General features: G+C 46.1%; 2 protein-coding genes across 6 annotated transcripts in view; one reads left to right on the top strand and one right to left on the bottom strand.

The window, feature by feature from the left end:
* Positions 1-5497, bottom strand: part of nsd2 (nuclear receptor binding SET domain protein 2) — a 153874-nt gene extending 148377 nt beyond the window's left edge. For 3 of the 4 annotated variants that reach the window (XM_060846047.1, XM_060846208.1, XM_060846289.1), the window contains exon 1: positions 5276-5497. Coding sequence is in view for 1 of the 4 variants with exons in the window: in XM_060846289.1 (XP_060702272.1) it covers positions 5276-5278 (3 nt within the window). In the remaining 3 variants the exon portion in view is untranslated. Of the gene's footprint in view, positions 1-4650; positions 4824-5275 lie in introns of those variants that run through there. The other variant, XM_060846126.1, reaches the window with a different exon arrangement.
* An 83-nt stretch (positions 5498-5580) lies between these two features.
* The window catches only part of letm1 (leucine zipper-EF-hand containing transmembrane protein 1), an 87923-nt gene continuing 73622 nt past the window's right edge, over positions 5581-19881 (top strand). For both annotated transcript variants that reach the window (XM_060846486.1, XM_060846410.1), the window contains exon 1: positions 5581-6009. In XM_060846486.1, the coding sequence (XP_060702469.1) occupies positions 5931-6009 (79 nt within the window). In that variant the 5' untranslated portion in view covers positions 5581-5930. The remainder of the gene's footprint in view (positions 6010-19881) is intronic.

Raw genomic sequence — 19881 nt, 5'->3', positions numbered from 1 at the left:
CACAGATGCTGTCTGACCCGCTGTGATCTCCAGCATTTGTTGTTTTCAGTACAGATTCCAACAACTGCAGTACTGTGTTCCTACCTGTTCTTAACCACCACTCAGCCTTCCTGGTCTTTAGTTCCAAGGCTTCTCCTTATTGACTTTGCTAAAATAAGGCACAACATTATCCACCCTCCAGTCTTCTAGCATCTCATCTGCGACTACAGATGATACAAAATCTCTGCTTGACACTCCACAATTTCTTCCCTAACTACCCACAATATCCTGGGAGACACCTGATCAGGTCTCAAGATTTATCCAGTGTTATGATTTTTAAGACCTTCATCACCTCCTCTTCCGTTACATGGACTCTTCTCAAGACATTAAGAAATACTCTTATTAGACTGAGCTAGTGAAAATGACACATTTATTGCAAACTTTTCTCTGTCCATAACTCCAAGCTAACAGCAGCTTATCTCATGAACTCAACTTGGTGTAACATCCTTTCATGTGACACTTCATCATACACTTTTTTAAAAATTCAACAACCACTGGCTCTGCCCTGTTGGGTCTTTCTTGTTCTTTCCTCAAAAATCACCATATAGAACAAGAGAAATGATACAGCACGGAAGGTGCCATTTGGCCCATCTTGTCCATGCCAACCCAGAGTCACTCAGATGCCTATCCTACCCCCATCTTCCTGCAAACAACCCATCGCCCTGCAGATCAAAGCATTAAAGGTGCAGATCCAGGTGCTTTTTGAAAGCGTTTCGGGTCTCCGTCTCCACTATCAACTCGGGCAGTGAATTCCAGACACCCAAGACCCTCTGCATACAATGCGTTGCAGCGCGTCCCCTCTAATCCTTCTTCCACTGGTTTGAATCAGTGAACATTGGCAGTGAGTTCTGAAACCAAAGGAAACGGGCTCTTTTTGTCTGTTATATCTGCACCCCTTACAGTTTTGTATACCAGAATCATGTCACCTCTCAGGCTCCTCTGTTCCAAGGAAAGCAACTCCAAAAGGGCAGTGCCAAATTGGAGACTTGTGTCTGAGATAAGGTAGGGAGAGGGGAGACAAGGAAACTAGTGAAATTGACATTGATGCCGTGCATTTGGAGGCTTCCAAAGCGGAAGATGAGGTGTTCTTCCAGTCGTTGGGTGGCTAGGATTTGGCGGTGGAGGTGGTCCAGGACTTACACATCCTTGGTGGAGTGGGAGGCGAAGTTGAGGTGGCTGGTCCCCAATGCCTTATCTTCACCAAAGTCTTTCAGTGCTTTTACACTTTCATTCACCACGACAAAGGACTCCAAACCCTGCATTTCTTCTTCTCCCGCTGACCCAAACAGTACATTTCCACCTACACACTAATTCAATTGGCTGAACTGATCCTCACCCTCAACAATTTTACTTTTGAATCCTCCCAATTCCTCCCAAAGGAGTAGCCATGGGCACCCTCATGGTCCCCAGGTGTGCCTGCTGCTTTGTCGCGTACATGGAACGGTCTATTTCCCGCAGTCAAACAGGCACCATTCCCCTCCTTTTCCTCCGCTACATCGATGACTGTGTCAGTATCACCTCATGCTCCCATGAGGAGGTTGAACAGTTCATCAACCTCAGGAACACCTTCCACTCTGACCTTAAGTTCACCTGGACCAGCTTGGACACCTCCCTTCCCTTTCTGGACCACTCCATCTCAATGTCTGGCAAATGATTCAACACGGACATCTACTTCAAAGTGCTCAACTCCCACAGCTACTTGGACTGCAACATCTATTCTTTACACCCAATTCCTCTGCCGTTTCTGCTCCCAGTACGATCAATTCCACTCCAGAACATCCTAGATGGTCTCCTACCTCAACGACCTCAATTTCCTCTCCCATGTGGTCAACAATGTCCTCCAGCGCATCTCCTCCACTCCAGCAGCTCTGCTTTGGAACCCCAACACTCAAGGCAACAAGGATAGAACCTTCCTGGTCCTCACATTCCACCATCCCAATCTCCAGATACAACACATCATCCTCCACCTACTGTCAGACCCCACCACCAGAGATATATTTCCCTCTCCACCCGTCAGTATTCCGCTGAGACTATTCCCTCCGTGACTCCGAGTCCAAGCACCACCCCCCCACCAACCTACCCTTCGCTCCCGACACCTTCCTTTGCCACTGCATGAGGTGTAAAACCTGCGTCCACGCCACCCCCACTCACCGCCATTCAAGGCCCCAAAGGATCTTTCCACATCCTGAGACTTTCCTGCACATCCAAAGATGTCATCTACTGTATCCATTGCTCTTGATGCGGTTTCTTCTACAATGGGGAGACAGGATGCCAAATTCCAAAATGTATAAACAAACTTCTCTGGGAAAAACGTACTAAACAACCCCACCACCCTGTGGCCTTCCACTCTTGCCAAGGACATGCAAGTACTGCGCAATCGCCTCCGTCAAATCCTAGCCACCTGATGACTGCAGGAAGAACACTTTATCTCCCGCCTTGGGATCCTCCAATCATATGTAATCAATGTCGATTTCACCAGTTTCCTCATCTCCCCTCCCTCCATTTATCCCAAATCCATCCCTCCAACTTGGCACTGTCATACTTCTTTCTTCCCACTATCTGCTCAACCGCATCACCATCACCCTCCACCTCCCTTTTCGAGCATTCCGAGCTACCTTCCCCCCACCGCCCATTTATCTCTCAGCCCCTTTGACATCCACCCCCTCAATATCTGACATGAGGCTATTTGCTTTTTTTTACACAGAGAGTGGTTCATGTCTGGAGAAAGTGGTGGATGTGGTAGTTGTTAAGTTGAAAAGACATTGGGATAAATTCATGAATAAAAGGATATAGGCCAAGCGCAGGCAGACATGGCTACTTTAATTTGGAATTATGGTTAGCATGTACTGGTTGGATCTAAGAGGCCTTTTCTGTGCTGTATGACTCTTCAAAACCAAAACTTAAGCTCCATCTGTTAGTTGTAGGACTCCAGCACATTTTCAAAGTCACATTCAAAACATAATGTTACTGCCCCATACTTAATTCTGTAACTTAAGGGACTACTTTTGCTCAAGCAACTATTACCACATTACAGTTCCATCTGTTTCATGTATGATTCAAATATTATTGCACAATGCAACACTTAATGATAGTGAAATAAAGCTCAACAGCCTGATTTCAAACTTGAATCTAGAAAATAAAATTATCCTAGCTGGGAGGATGTTCATTTAGACAACTACTGGTTAGCAGAAGTACAGTTTCAGAAACTTCCACTGTTCATAAAATGAACTAAAATACATGACTAGAACACTTTAATAAATGATAAAACTCACATAAAAACAATAAGAAAATTATTACATTAATATTCAAATGTAGTGGAATTAAATTAAGTCATCCCAATGTGTTTTTCATTCATTCTAAACATGATGACATCATGCTGAATTATCGCACCATTCAAAAGGACTTCTTCAGTCATTTCATGTGTCAACTATTTTGGTGATTAACTTGGGCCAGAAACATACTTTTTACTCAAAATTGGAGCAGCATTCTAAACAATGACACAGTAAGTCAGCTCATAGAAATCCAATTAGCAACTTTGGCTAACCCCTCAATTCGGGGATAACCAGCGTTTTTTTTCAAATCCTAAAACAATAATCAGCTGCACTAATATCAAAGCAGAAAAGAACAGGAAATACTTAATACTCTTAAAACTGTTCCGACTCATAAACCGAATCTCCGGTATTAACTGAAGGATCGAAAATACTTTTCGTGCAATTTATCTCCCATTATTTTTACCAGGAGGGATTAGCAATTTGCATAGAATACACACAAATGTGTTAATTGCACTCAACAACTACCAAATATAACCGAAGTCCTGCGCTGACAAAAATGGTTTTTTTTTTACATTTCAGTGGTCCATTCCCTGCAGGTCTCCTGCTGGATGGAGCACATCCTACTTTTTTTTTGCAAATAAATTCTGCCATAGATTTACAAATTCTCCACTGTAGCTAAAACAAACCAGCACTGGCTGCTTTAAAACAAAACGAAAACACCTGTTGCAAAACTGAAATTAATTTTAAAGCATCGCGGAAAACAAGATCTGCACGAAATTAAAAGACCAATCATAAAAATTTAACAAACATGGCTGCCCTCCATACATCCAGCAGGCAGCAGCAATGCAGATCCAACCTCACAGCAGCTTCTTTAAAAAAAAACTGCGTTCACCGTGCTTGCAGACATCTGAAATTATTATATCACCCCGTGAATGCAAGGAGATATTAGATACCTGATCATTTAAACCCAAGATATGCATACCGAAATGACCTGTGTGAAAGTTGCAAATGTAAGGGGTTGGGGGTGGGGAAGGGGGTGAAAAATACATTAAAATACAAATTAATTCCCCGTTCACGAGTGGCCAGCTTCTGATTGGACTACAAGCAGGGCCTAGTTCTGGCTCGAAGTCAGTGGCACCTTTTTTTTTAAAAAAATTCAACCTTTCTCTTTTCTCTCCTCCTCTCTTTCCTCCTTCCTTCCCTCCCTCCCTCCGGACCCGCTCTGCGGTTTACACTTGACAGCCTTTTTTTTCCCCCAAAACTAATAAAAGACGAAGGGGGAAAAGCGATGAGCTTGGAGGACAGGTAAATGCAGACAACTGAAGAAAAAGCAGCGAACCTGTGAGCCGGGCGCATCTTTGCGAGCCGGGGAAGGGACTCTACTCTGAACGAGTGCGGTCACTCAGAGAGTCTTCACTCATTCACTTAGTGACTGACTTGACTCCCTTATCATCATCATTATCATCATCCTCCTTCTTCTTCGTTCACCACCAGCAACACCACAGCGCGAAAACTCTCGCTTCCCATTGGTCACAGCCGGCTCCGAGAGGGGCGGGGGCAACAGGGGAGGCAGCGCGAGGAGGGAAAAAAAACGACCGGATTTTCTCTCGTTTGATATCGCAACATTCGACCCCTACCCCACGGCCCAACTCCTTTCCTATTTAAAAGTAATAAATACAGCAAGAGCTTCCATTTTTATTTCGCACCCGAATAAGGGTTTCCTTGACCACTAACCACCCCCCCCCCACATCCAAAAAAAACTCGAACGTTGGAAACACGTGACGTCAGAGCCTCGGAAACATTTCTTTTAATGGAGAAGTTTTGAAAAATATATTTCACACGCGCTCGCGGGCAGATCGAGAGTGACAATGTGTGTTGATGTGGAGAAAAACAGGCGCCGGCTGTCCCATCTCTCCCCCACCCCTCTCCTCGTCCCGCCGCGCGCTCGCGCAATTCCCGCTCACCATCAATCCCAACCGAACTTGTTTTGATAGGTAGATTTCCGCGAGGGCCCACGTGACTGGGCCACACCGTCGCTTTTTTTTTCACCCCCCCTCCCGACCCACCATCCCGTCCGTCTTTGGAAGGTTCACCGCCGGGCGGCTCGAGCGCCGCGCGCGATTTACGAAAGGACAACCAATAAGCGGCCGGGCTGTGGACTTCAGGGAAGGAAGAGAGGGGAGGGAGGGGGGAGGAATGCTGAACGGAGGGGGCGGGGCCGGGCCGGGCCGGGCCGGGCCGCGCTGGACCGGTGTTGCTGGTGGAATGACGTCGGGCTATAGCTTTTTTCTGATTGGTGGCCGCTCCGGCGGCGGGTACCGTGTTGTCGGGGGGAGTGAGGAGGGGATTGGCGACGTCGCAGTGCAGCCCCTGTCGGTCGGTTGGCTTGCACGCTGGGGGAGGGCGAATGTGGAATTGTGACTGGTGTTTTTCACACACAGGAAGGAGACCGGTTGGAAGGAGCTCGTGCTGTGCGGTGGGATGACTCATTGAAGCGTGGATTGAACTTTTATCTTTTTTTTTAAACACACCGAATGTTTGCTTCTTCCGAGAAGAAGCCGACAGCTTTCTCTCCGACATTTTGTTTTCTGGTTGACGGTGCCCGGGAGCGAAACGAAAATGACCTTCATGTTGTTCACGAGTTGCCGCTCATCAATGTGGAAGACGCCCAGTGCGGTGTGTCGAGGGATGCGGAAAGGTACGTGTCTTAAGTAAGCGCTGAGTGAGAGGCCTTCAGGTAAACTCTGGCAATGATGGTAACCTGAGCTGACACCAACACCCGATGGTGCCGGTCATGGAGGCAGATCAATCCCGATATCCGTTATTGTTGTATCTGCGTGGAAAACAGAAACTTATGAAAGACAGGCCGGTTTATTTAATGTAGTAGGCCCGAGTTTCAGTGATCAAATATCAACCGTTAACACTTCAAATGCCTGCTGAAGTGAAATGCTGTCGGTCTGGGCCTAGGAACCTCGTTTCCTTTCTCTCATACTCGTATGATTTGAGGGCGGTCTGTTGCTATGATGTCAGTTACCCTTTAAACTGTATCCCTGACAAGTCGAAATATGGATCTCATGCGAAAGTTGCTTTCTTTTATTTAAAAAAAAACAGAAACCTTTGTGGAACTTGCGCTATATCACCGATTAGACTTCATTGCTGATTGATCGATTTGCCGAAGCTAAGGTGTTTAACCTTTTCAGCGGTAGATTTTGGAGTGTAGGTCTCCCTTAAATGGCTTAGATTCTGTTGCGGAAGTAGAATATCGCGGGTGTTGGAACTCTGAAATAAATGAAAACCGAAAATACTGGAAAGGCTCGGGTCAGCCAGCGTCAGTGCACAAAGAAAGTTAACAATTTCGGACAATGTCCTTTCGCCGCAACTGTGAAATGTTAGATGTAACAAATTTCAAGTGCAGAGTTGTTTGGGTGCTCAAGCTTCAAACTGCGGAACAGTTGTATATGCAGCCTGCATTTCTAGTAACTGTTATTTTTGAAGAAGAGTTTTGGAGTTGAAATTTGAACGTTGTCGTGTTCTCTTAATTGAAAGTATAGAATCCCTTTAGTGTGGAAACGGGCCCTTCGACCCAAGTGCACACCGACCCTCTGAAGAATATCCCATATAAACCCATTCTTTTACACTAACTAACACACCCCTGAACACTACAGGCAATTTAGCATTACCAATTCACCTAACCTGCACATCTTTGGATTGTGGGAGAAAGCCAGAGCAACCAGAGGAAACCCACGCAGGCACGGGGAGAATGAGCAAACTCCACACAGTCACCCGAGGTGGGAATCGAACCTGGGTTCTAAGAGGCAGCTGTGCTAACCACTGAGCCAGTGTAGTTAAATTACAATCACAGTTTGTGATAACTTTGAATGTATGTTCTGTATTCACAAGTATTTGATCTTACTGGTATATGCTGCAGCTAAGATTTGTAAAAGATTATTCATGCACAAGGTTATGCTTACTGAGTTTCTTGTTTCTGTAGTTTGGACAAACTCAATTCAATTTTAAAAATTGAGGGTCTGTCGAAGCTGCGCTGTTGAATAGTAACTGAGTTAGCTACTTGATCGAGAGTGGAGTTGAGTTGAGGCTACAGTCCAATCCACTGTGATCTTGCAGAATATTGGAACAGGCTTGAGTGGGCAAAAGCTGTACTCCCAAAAGCGTTTGATCTTGGGTGAACAACAAATGTAATTACATGGACTGATTATTCAAATCGGTTAGTGAACCTGCACAGTTATTGCCTAAGCTGTTGAATTCGTATATTGCTGGACATCTGAGTGCATCTGGGAAAATTAGCAAACAGTGAAATTAACAACTCATCTTGAAGGAATCTTTGGGAGTGGTGACAGCACAGAGACACATAAATGAAAAGTTTTAAGTGTGGCCTTGGGGCCTTGCTCTAAGTCTGCAGTAGTGAATAAAGTAGGTTCTTTCTTGAATATGTTTTATTAAAATAGATTACTTAGTGTGGAAACAGGCCCTTTGGCCCAACAAGTACACATCGACCCTCCGAAGAACAACCTACCCAGACCCATTCCCCTACATTTACTCCTTCACCTAACACTGTGGGCAATTTAGCATGGCCAATTCACTTAACCTGCACATTTTTGGAATATTGGAGGAAACCGGAGCACCCAGAGGAAACCCACGCAGACTCTAGGAGAATGTGTGGAGTTTGCACAGATAGTTGCTTGAGGTGGGAATTGAACCCAGGTCTCTGGTGCTGTGAGGCAGCAGTGCTTGCCACTGTGCCATCCTAAAGATATTTCTCTTAATTAAACTTAAAAATATAAGCTATAAGTTAGCCTAGAGCAATATCTTGTAGAGGAATAAGACTGGGTTATTTTCTGGGTCTTGGAAGAAGCGAAAATGGCCCTGAATAGAATGATGTGCTCTTCTTGTCAGATATGGGACTTTAGGGAGAGTTTATGTGTTAGTGAGGATTATATCTGCAATAAATGCTGTTGTTTGCGAATCCAATCAGATCGAATGGAAAGGTTGCAGCAACAACCTTGGCAATGAAGAACTTAGAAGAGCAAGGGGGTGTGAAGAATGACAGTTATAGGAAGGGAGAAAAGTTGCAGTTACAGTCACATAGGTGGCCTAACTCTAGGAAAGATAGGCAGGTAGTGCAGGAGTCTTTTGTGGCTATCCCCATCTCAAACGAGTATGCAGTTTTGGAAAATGTAAGGGATGATGGATTCTCAGGGGAATGTGGCATGAACAGCCAAGTTTCTGATAGAGACTGGCTCCAATGCAATGAGGGTAATGTCTGGTTCCAAGAGATCAATTGTGCTTGGGGACTCTCTCGTCCAAAACGCGACACGTTTCTGTGGCCAGCATTTAAAAAAATCAGAATGGTTTGCTTCTTTGGTGCCAGGACCAAGGATGTCTGAGAAAGTGCAGAATGTCCTCAGGGGGAGAGGGCCCCGCAGGAGGTCATTGTACAGATTAGAACCAACGACCTAGGAGGGGAAAGCGTTGAGATTCTGAAGCGAGAATATAGAGAGTTAGGCAGGAATTTAGAAAGGAGGTCCTCTGGAGTAGTAATACCTGGATTACTCTGGGTGTTGTGAGCTAGTGAAGGTAGGAATAGGAGCTTGTGAATGGGAGAAGGATTCACATTTTTGGATCATTGGAATCTCTCAAGTTGAAGTGACCTGTACAAGAAATTCGGATTGCACCTGAATTGGAAGGGGTCTTAAATACTAGCAGGGAGATTTGCTTGAGCTAATCAGGAGGATTTTAACTATTAAGGTGGGGGTGTGGGACCCAGCGAGATAGTGAGGAAACTGATGAATTTGACACTGGTACAGTTGAAAAAAGAAGAGAATCAAACAGTCAGGGAGGCAGGGACAAGGCAGAGAGCAAGGTAGGACTGATAAATGAAACTGCATTTACTTCAATGCAAGAGACTTAACAGGGAAGGCAGATGAACTCAGGATATGGGACTGGGGTATCACAACAAATCCGGAAACGTAGCTCAGGGGTGGACGGGACTGGCAGCTTAATGTTCCAGGTTTATCTTTCAATTTTACTTAGATTCATAATTCTTTATACCACAACTTCTTTACACCATAAAGCAAAGAACTGCAAATGCTGGAGATCTGAAACAAAAACACCACATCAGATAAACAGGCAGAAAGTTAGCCACCAGGATATATGAATACCTGCTAGCCACAAAAAGACACGACCGTCTCTCCCTCGTAGCCCTACACACGGATGAAAAAAAGCCACCATTTCGACTGGAACAACACATCTATCCTGGGACAGGCTAAGCGAAGGTATGCCAGAGAATTCCTCGAGGCCTGGCACTCCAACCACAACGCCATAAACAAACACAGGCCTAGATGCCATCTATCAACCCCTCAGAAAACGAACAGGAAATGACATCACCACAAACCCCAGGAACCCCATCCAGGATAAAGATATAAAGAGAAAGCAGGAGACAACAGCTTCACTTCACTTGGAGGTCGCCACTGATGATGTTACTTATTCAGGTAACGAAACGTCTGGATATCAAACCTACAGCTCAGCGAGCAAACCTACACCCGACATTGATGAAACATTAAGTATCCTGTCAGAGCAAGCGGTTGATCTGTGAGATGTCAGCTTGCGTCAGCGTGCATTTCTGGGTGCCAATTTATGTGAAGGTTATGAATGCATTTGAGTGAATGAGAAGAGATTTACAAGAATGGCTCCAGGGATGAGAAACTTCAGGTCTGAGGTGAGATTGGGATTGTTCTCTGTGGCAAGAAGAGAAGTTGTGATGAAATTTTGAAAATTATGCATGAGCAGTTAGAAGACAGTTGCTTCCACTTGCACTAGGATGAAGAATGCGAGGGTACAGGTTTAAAGTGATTTGCAAATGTGATGTGAGATGTTCAATACTATCCAGGACAAATCAGCACATTTGATGTGGACCCAGTTCATAATCTCTAACATTGACTGCCTCCATCACTGTTGTATTATGGCTGCAAAGTATAAACTGACTTAACAAAGCTTTAGATAGGATATCCTACATTTAGCCAATATGTAATTTAAAAGACAATGGTATCACTGTGTCATGCATGATCTAATGATCTTGTGCTTCAGCTTACATTTGATCACCTGAGCTTGACACTCAACTGAAAACAGACTTCCCTGGTGCAATTTGACTTAATGTGAGTCCATCCACTGAGATGTCTGAGAATGTCATGTTTGTTCACAGTAGTTAGCTGTAATATTCAGTGTTGGATTCTCTAACAACATAAGGCAGAACAAAGAAATGACAGAGGAACTGCATAGGCCTTTGCTTCTATCTTCATGGTCGAAGACATGAGCAGGATTCTAAAACTTGATGAGAGTCGAGGGACAGACATGACTGCAGTGGCCATCATGAAGGAGAACATGAGTAGTGAAGCAAAAAGATCTGAAGATGGATAAATAACCGAGACCAGATGGGTTACATGCCAAGAACTCAAGCAGATAGCTGTGGAGATTCTCAATGCATTGGTGATCTTTCATGAATCACTGGAGTCGGGGAGGGTCCCAAAGGACTGGAAAATGGCTGATGTAGCACTCTGTTGAAGGTGGGAATTGTAGGCTGGTTAGCTGACCTCAGTTGTTGGTTAGATTTGAGTTCTTTGAGGATGAAATTGCAAAGTGCTTGGAAGTTCATCTAACTATATGACTGAATCAGCATGACTTAGGCAAGAGGAGGTCATAGCTGACAGATCTATTGGAATTCTGAGAGAAGATAATGAGCAAGTTCAACAAAAGGAAAGCCGTTGCGGTAGTTTGGATCTTCTAGATGCTGCCTGACCTGCTGTGCTTTTCCAGCACCACTCTCATCTAGACTCTGATTTCCAGCATCTGCAGTACTCACTTTTGCCTCGATTTCCAGAAGGCCTTTGACAAGGTACTGCACATGAGAATGCTAAATAAGATAAGAGCCTATGTTACTAGCAGCAAGGTATCGCATCGATACACAATTACCCAGTTGACAGAAGGCAGAGAGTGGAGATAAAGGTGTCTTTTTTTTCCCCAGATTGTAGCCAATGATTCGTGGAGTACTGCAAGGATCCATGTTGTGGCGAGAACTATTCAGGTCCAAGTTAATGATCAGGATGAAGAAAATGAGGACTCTGTCATCTGCAACAAAAATAGGTTGAGGGACAGGTGATATTCGGGCGAGTAAGCAGAGAAATAGCAGGTGAAATGTGTGTAAGTGTGAGGTGTTGAGAGAGTCTACACCTCATTGTTCTATTTTCTAAATGGGGAAAAGCAAATGCAATGTGAGCATTCATTTCAAGAAGGTTAGAATACCAGTGCAGAGATGTGCGAATGAGGCTGTATAAGGCTTTGGTCAGATGCAATTGGAATACTGAACGTTTTTGGGCCCCATATCTAAGCAAGGAAGTGCTGTCCTTGGAAGGATTCCAGAGAAGCTTCACAAGAATTATTCCAGGGATGAATGGCTTGTCGTATGAGGAACAGTTAAGAAATTTAGGTCTGTACTCAGTGAAGTTTAGGAAGATGAGACGGGAATCTGAAACTTGAGAATGAGGTTAGATGTGGAAAACAGGCCCTTAAGCCCAAGAAGTCCTCACTGACCCTCCGAAGAATAACCCACTCTGACCCCATCTCCGCACCCTATGTTTACCCCTGTCCAATGCACCTAACACTGGGCAATTTAACAAAGCCAATTCACCTAATCTGCATATCTTGAGACTGTGGGAGGAAAGCGGAACACCTGGAGGAAACACGGACACTGGGAGAATGTGCAAAACTCCACACAGACAGGCACCTGAGGCAGGAATAGAACCTGGGTCCCTGGCACTGAGAGGCAACCGTGCTAACCACTGGGTTACCATGCCACCCCTTGCAGAGTACTGAGAGGCCTGGATAGAGTGGATCTGGTGAAGATGGTTCCAGTCATAGGAGAGACTGGGGCCCCGAGGGCACATCGTCAGAGTGAAGGGGTAACCCTTCTCAACTAAGATGAGGAATATGTTCAGCCAGAGGGTGGTGAATCTGTGGAGCTCATAGCCTTCTGTGGCAAAATCATTGAGTTTACTTTAGACAGGTTCTTGATTTGTAAGGGATATAGGGAGAATGTAGAAGAATGGGGCTGAGAAACCTATCCGTCATTATTGAATGGTGGAGCAGACTCAATGCTCTGATGGCCGAACTCTGCTTCCATACCTTATGGTCTAACATTCCTGACGTAATTTGCTCAAAATGATACATCTCTGTATCCCAACCCTGGTACCCAAGTAGTATCCCAGCTAATCTTAGAATCCTAGCAGTGTGGAAGGAGGCTTGTGAACCTTGTTATTCATACAAGGTTTGCTGCCTGTCAACAACTGTCAGTGGTTGGTTGTCAGGTTGGTGTACAGCTTATGCTGTGAATAAGGCAGAGAAGCTAGTTCAGACTGGAGTGAAACTAGCAGATCTACAGCATCCAGAAGACCATGCTAACAATCCCAGCTATTTGTTTATTACAGATTCTGATTAAGACAGGGCTAGTTCAGACCAGAAGCGAAACCAGATTTGTCGCAGTCAGAAAACACACCGTTCTCTCCAGTGATGTGCTTAAAACCTGAAGAAAACCAGCTTACCTTCAGATGCTACAAGTTGTGGCTTTAAATTAAGTCAGAGACCTTTCAGAAGTGAAATGACCACCCTCTGTATATTTTTAAAATGAGTGGAAACATTTGGAAAGATAAAGTTTGAATAAAAACCTTTTGAATCAGAAACAGCCAACCCCACAGGTCTTAGGAACATTGAATTACTGAATGATTTTCCCAGTGTTTCTTTCATATTTTTTCCCCTTGCTTTTTTTTGTATGCAAGGGGAAGTTTGTGGGATCTCGCCTTTTACTCTGAATTTACTTTCACAGGTTGGCACAACAGATGGGCCTGTACTGTGCTGTAATGTTCTGTGTTCTAAGTGACCAAGACTGATAGACATCTGTATGGACTTTCGCAAGGCCTTCAAGTTCATGCATGGTAGACTGGTTAGTTACAAAAACAAATAAAATTACAGCACGTGAGCTGACCCTTCATCCCTCTAAGCCTGAACTGTTCCAGACCCTATATTTAAACCTGTCGTCTAATTTCTAAGGATCTGTCACCCTCTCTCCCTGCCCATTCATGTATCTGTCCAGATCCATCTTAAATGACAATATCATGCCAGCCTCTATCACCTCCGCAGGCACCCACCACCCTCTGCATAAAGAACTGTTCATGCATATCTCCCTTAAACATTTCACCTCTCCCCTTTGAACTCGTGACCTCTGGCAATTGAGTCCCCCATTCTGGGGAAAAAGTTTCTTGCTATCTATCCTGTCTGTACTCTTCATGACATTGTGGACCTCAATCAGGTCTCCCTTCAACCCTCGTCTTTCGAATGAAAATAATCCTAATCTACTCAACCCCTCTTCATAGCTTGCGCCCTCCATAACAGGCAATATCCTGGTGATCCTCCTCACCCATTTTGTCTGACACCACACATAACATTGCTCCTTTGTCCTGGAGTGGGCCTCCCTTTCTTTAGTTACCCTCTTGTCCCTTATATATGAATAAAAGTCTTTGGAATTTTCCTTAACCCTGTTTGCTAAAGATATTTCATGACCTCTTTTAGTCCTCTTAGATCCTCATTTCAGATTGGTCTGACTTTCCTGATCTTCCAAAGCTTTGTCTGTTTTCAGTTGTCTAGACTTTGTGTCCAGACTCTCTCAATTTCACCTGTCATCCTTGGTTTGCTAATCTTGCCATTTCTATCCTTATTTTTACAAGGACATGTCTGCCCTGCAGTCTAATCAACCTCTCTTTTAAAAGTGTCCTAAATATAAAATGTGATTTACCCTCAAACAGCTGCTCCCAATCCACATTCCCCAGCTCCTGCTGAATTTCACTATAGTAGGCCTTGCCCCAATTTTACACTTTTTCCTTCAGGAATACTCTTCACTTTGGCCGTGAATATTCTAAACCTTACGGAATTGTGATCACTATTCCCAAAGTAATCCCCAAATTAAACTTCAGCCAACTGGCCGGGCTCATTCTCCAACACTAAGTCCAGTCTGGCCTCTTCCCAAGTTGGCAATAACATGATACAGCTGAAAATGTGTTGCTGGTTAAAGCACAGCAGGTTAGGCAGCATTCAAGGAATAGGAAATTCGACGTTTCAGGCATAAGCCCTTCATCAGGAATGAGGAGAGTGTGCCAAGCAGGCTAAGATAAAAGGTGGGGAGGGGTGATGGAGATGTGATAGGTGGAAGGACGTCAAGGTGAGGGTGATAGGCCGGAGTGGGGTGGGGGCGGAGAGGTCAGGAAGAAGACTGTAGGTTAGGAGGGCGGTGCTGAGTTGAGGGAACCGACTGAGACAAGGTGGGGGGAGGGGAAATGAGGAAACTGGAGAAATCGGAGTTCATTCCTTGTGGTTGGAGGGTTCCCAGGCAGAAGATGAGGCGCTTCTCCTCCAGCCGTCGTGTTGTTATATTCTGCCGGTGGAGGAGTCCAAGGACCTGCATGTCCTTGGTGGAGTGGGAGGGAGAGTTAAAGTGTTGAGCCATGGGGTGGTTGGGTTGGTTGGTCCGGGCGTCCCAGAGGTGTTCTCTGAAGCGTTCCGCAAGTAAGCGGCCCGTCTCCCCAATATAGAGGAGGCCACATCGGGTGCAGCGGATGCAATAGATGATGTGTGTGGAGGTACAGGTGAACTTGTGGCGGATATGGAAGGATCCCTTGCGTCCTTGGAGGGAAGTGAGGGAGGAGGTGTGGGTGCAAGTTTTACATTTCCTGCGGTTGCAGGGGAAGGTGCCGGAAGTGGAGGTTGGGTTGGTGGGGGGTGTGGATCTGACGAGGGAGTCACGAAGGGAGTGGTCTTTGCGGAACGCTGATAGGGGAGGGGAGGGAAATATATCCCTGGTGGTAGGGTCCGTTTGGAGGTGGCGGAAATGACTGCGGATGATATGCTGTATACGGAGGTTGGTGGGGTGGTAGGTGAGAACCAGTGGGGTTCTGTCTTGGTGGCGGTTGAAGGAGCGGGGCTCAAGGGCGGAGGAGCGGGAAGTGGAGGAGATGCGGTGGAGGGCATCATTGATCACGTCTGGGGGGAATCTGCGGTCCTTGAAGAAGGAGGCCATCTGGGCTGTGCGGTGTTGGAACTGGTCTTCCTGGGAGCAGCTGCGGCAGAGACGAAGGAATTGGGAATATGGGATGGAGTTTTTACAGGGGGCAGGGTGGGAGGAGGTGTAGTCTAGGTAGCTGTGGGAGTCAGTCGGTTTATAGTAGATGTCTGTGTTGAGTCGGTTGCCCGAGATAGAAGTGGAAAGGTCTAGGAAGGGGAGGGAGGAGTCTGAGACAGTCCAGGTAAATTTGAGGTCGGGATGGAAGGTGTTAGTAAAGTTGATGAACTGTTCAACCTCCTCGTGGGAGCACGAGGCAGCGCCGATACAGTCATCGATGTAGCGGAGGAAAAGGTGGGGGGTGGTGCCAGTGTAGTTGCGGAAGATGGACTGTTCCACATATCCTACAAAGAGACAGGCGTAGCTGGGGCCTATGCGGGTGCCCATGGCAACTCCTTTAGTTTGGAGGAAGTGGGAGGATATGAAAGAGAAGTTATTCAGGGTGAGGACCAGTTCAGTCAGTCGAAGGAGGGTGTCAGTGGAAGGGTACTGGTTGGTGCAGCGGGAAAGGAAGAAGCGGAGGGCCTTGAGTCCTTCGTGATGGGGGATGGAGGTGTACAGGGACTGGATGTCCATCGTGAAAATAAGGCGTTGAGGACCGGGGAAGCGCAAATCCTGGAGGAGGTGGAGGGCGTGGGTGGTGTCCCGAACGTAGGTGGGGAGTTCTTGGACTAAAGGGGACTGAACCGTGTCGAGGTATGCGGAGATGAGTTCGGTGGGGCAGGAGCAGGCTGAGACAATGGGTCGGCCGGGGCAGTCAGGTTTGTGGATTTTGGGCAGGAGGTAGAAATGGGCGGTGGGGGTTGTGGGACTATGAGGTTGGAGGCGGTGGATGGGAGATCCCCTGAGGTGATGAGGTTATGGATGGTCTGGGAGATGATGGTTTGGTGGTGGGAGGTGGGGTCGTGGTCAAGGGGGCGATAAGAGGAGGCGTCCGCGAGCTGGCATTTGGCCTCAGCGGTATAAAGGTTGGTGCGCCAAACTACTACCGCGCCTCCCTTGTCTGCCGGTTTGATGGTGAGGTTGGAATAGAGCGGAGGGAGTGGAGGGCTGCACGTTCTGAGGGTGAGAGCTTGGAGTGGGTGAGAGGGGTGGACAGGTTGAGTCGGTTAATGTCGCGGCGGCAGTTGGCTATAAATAGATCGAGGGCGGGTAAGAGGCCAGCGCGGGGTGTCCAGGTGGATGGGGTGCGTTGGAGGCGGGAGAAGGGGTCGTCAGAGGGTGGGCGGGAGTCTTGGTTGTGAAAGTTCATGTTCTGAGGGTGAGAGGTTGGAGTTTCACGTTCTGAGGGTGAGAGGTTGGAGTTTACAATAACATGATACACTCAGGCGCTAATCGAAGCCCTAAGTTCATCTGCCATACCTCGTACACTTCTTGCATTAAAACAAACTACCTGTGTCTTTGCATTGTTCATCTGCTCCCTGCCTACCCTTCCCCTTACTCACAATGACTTTGAGTAATAGAGATGAAAGGGAAGAGACAGCGCCATATAGGTGTTCTTGTACATGAGTCAATGAAAGCAAGCAAGCAGGTACAGCAGACAGTGACGAAAGCTAATGGCATGCTGGCCGCATTAAGAGGAATTGAGTAGAAGAGCAAAGGGATCCACTTGCAGCTGTACAGGGCCCTGGTGAGACCGCACCTGGAGTATTGTGTGCAGTTTTGGCCTCCAAATTTGAGTAGGGACAATCTGGCTATTGAGGGAGTGCAGGTTCACAGGTCAATTCCTGGAATGGTGGGGCTATCATATGTTGAAAGATTGGAACGACTGGCCTTGAATACGTTTGAGTTTAGAAGGATGAGATGGGATCTGATTGAGACGTATAAGATTATTAAAGGATTGGACACTCTGGAGGCAGGAAGCATGCTTCTGCTGATGGATGAGTCCAGAACCAGAGGACACGGTTTAAAAATAAGGGGTTAGGCCATTTAGAACAGAGCTGAGGAGAAACGTCTTCACCCAGAAAGTGGTGGATATATGGAATGCTCTGCCCCAGAAGGTAGTGGAGGCCAAGTCTTTGGATACTTTGGAGATCTCTTAAAGATAGTGGAATCAAGGGTTATGGAGATAAGGCAGGAACAGGATACTGATTGTGGATGATCAGCCATGATCTTAATGAATAGTGGTGCTGGCTCGTAGGGCTGAATGGCCTACTCCTGCACCTATTGTCCAACTAGTGTATGCCGACCCAGTATCCCAACCAGATCTAGTCCCATTTGCCAGCACTTCGCCCATATCCCTCTAAATGCTTCCTATTCATATACCCATCCAGACGTCTTTCAAATTTGCAGTTGTACCAGCCTCCACCACTTTCTCTGGCAGCTCATTCCGTGCATGCACCACCCTCTGTGAAAAATTGCCCCTTGGGTCCCTTTTATATCTTTCCCCTCTCACCTTAAACTTATACCCTCTAGTTCTGGACGACTCCACCCGAGCAAAAAACTTTTTCCTATCCATGCCCGTCATGATTTTATAAACTTCTATAAGGTCACCCCTCAGCCTCCAACACTGCAGAAAAAACAGTCCCAGCCTATTCGATATCTCCCTATAGCTCAAATCGTCCAACCCTGACAACATCCTTGTAAATCTTTTCTAAACCTTTGCGTGTTTCACAACATCCTTCCAATAGGAAGGAGAGACCAGAATTGCATGCAATATTCCAACAGTGGTATAACCCAATGTCCTGTACAGCCGCAATATGACCTCCAAACTCCTATACTCGATACTCTGACCAATAAAGGAAAGCATATCTAACGGCGACTCTACTTTCAAGGAACTATGAACCTACACTCTAAGGTCTCTTTGCTCAGTAATACTCCCGAGGACCTTACCATTTAATTGTATAAGTCCTGCTTTGATCTGCTTCATTATCTCCCGTGTCTGCGTGGATTTCCTCCGGGTGCTTCGGTTTCCTCCCACAGTCCAAAGGTAAGCGGGTCAGGTGAATTGGCCATGCTAAATTGCCCATAGTGCTAGGTGCATTAGTCAGAGGGAAATGAGTATGGGTGGGCTCATCTTTGTCGGGTCAGTGTGGACTGGTTGGGCCAAAGGGCCTGACTCCACACTGTAGGGAATCGAATCAAATCAAATATGACAGATTCAGTTTAGGATACCTGGTTAGCAGGGACGACGTGGACCAAAGGGTCTGTTTCTGTGCTGTGAGATTCTGGCTAATTGTCTTCCTGAATCTAAAATCTAATGAGTTTAAATAGTGATTTACTGTTAAGTACAGAAACCTGATTTGTGCAGCCTTTCATCCTGTGTCTGAAAATGAGACAATGGTTGGAGGATTTACAAATTTCTTGCAGCAGTTTCAAGTTTTGTGATGCTGTTATTGGAAGAATGTTGGAATTAATTATTAAAGAAATAATAACAGCATGTTTTGAAAAGGATGTTGCCAGGGTTGGAGGATTTGAGCGCGAGGGAGAGGCTGAACAGTCTGGGGCTGTTTTCCCTGTAGCGTCGGAGGCTGAGGGGTGACCATATAGAGGTTGACAAAATTATGAGGGGCATGGATAGGGTAAATAGGCAAAGGTTGGGGGAGTCTAGAACTAGAGGGCATAGGTTTAGGGTGAGGGGAAAGATACAAAAGAGACCTAAGGGTCAACTTTTTCACGCAGAGGGTGGCACGTGAATGGAATGAGCTGCCAGACCATGTGGTGGAGGCTGGTAAAATTGCAACATTTAAGAGGCATTTGGATAGGAAAATGAATAGGAAGGGTTTGGAGGGATATGGGCTGGGTGCTGGCAGGTGGGACTAGATTGGGTTGGGATATCTGGTCGGCATGGACGGGTTGGACTGAAGGATCTGTTTCCATGCTGTACATCTCTATGACTCTATATAATCTTATCAAGGAAAGTCAGCATAGCTTCACAAAAGGGGGATCATGCCTGTCTGTCGTTTTGAGGAACTGTCAACCAGAATGGACAGAGAGATCAGTAGATATGTTGAATTTGGACCTCCTGAAGGTGTTTGACAAGGTGTTTTACAATAGGTTAATGCGTAAGGTGATCCAAAATGATAAGGCTCTTTTCATGAGGGCCAGGGAGTTCAAAACTAGGCATATTTTTACGTGAGAGGAAAAAGACTTCAGGACATGAGGGGCAACTTATTTGCACAAGGAATCGCTCATGTGTGGAATGAACTGGCAAAGAAAATGATGGATGCCATATGGATAAGTGCATGAAGAGGAAAGATTTGGAGAGATACTGAAAGTCCTGGGTCACCTCCACCACCAAATCTAATCCAACTGCCACCTAGAGGAAAAATGCCTCTTTGCCTTAGGATCCTTCAACCAACTGCATCAACATTGATTTCACTAGTTTGCAAATCTCCCCTCCCCCACTTCATCCCAGATCTAACCCACCAACTCCACACCCCCTTGACTTGT

The sequence above is a fragment of the Hemiscyllium ocellatum genome, chromosome 1 (genome assembly GCF_020745735.1).
Source record: "Hemiscyllium ocellatum isolate sHemOce1 chromosome 1, sHemOce1.pat.X.cur, whole genome shotgun sequence".
In the NCBI taxonomy this organism is placed as follows: Eukaryota; Metazoa; Chordata; class Chondrichthyes; order Orectolobiformes; family Hemiscylliidae; genus Hemiscyllium; species Hemiscyllium ocellatum.
The sequence above is the reverse complement of the archived record's forward strand: the minus strand, read 5'-3'. Positions and strand labels throughout refer to the sequence as shown.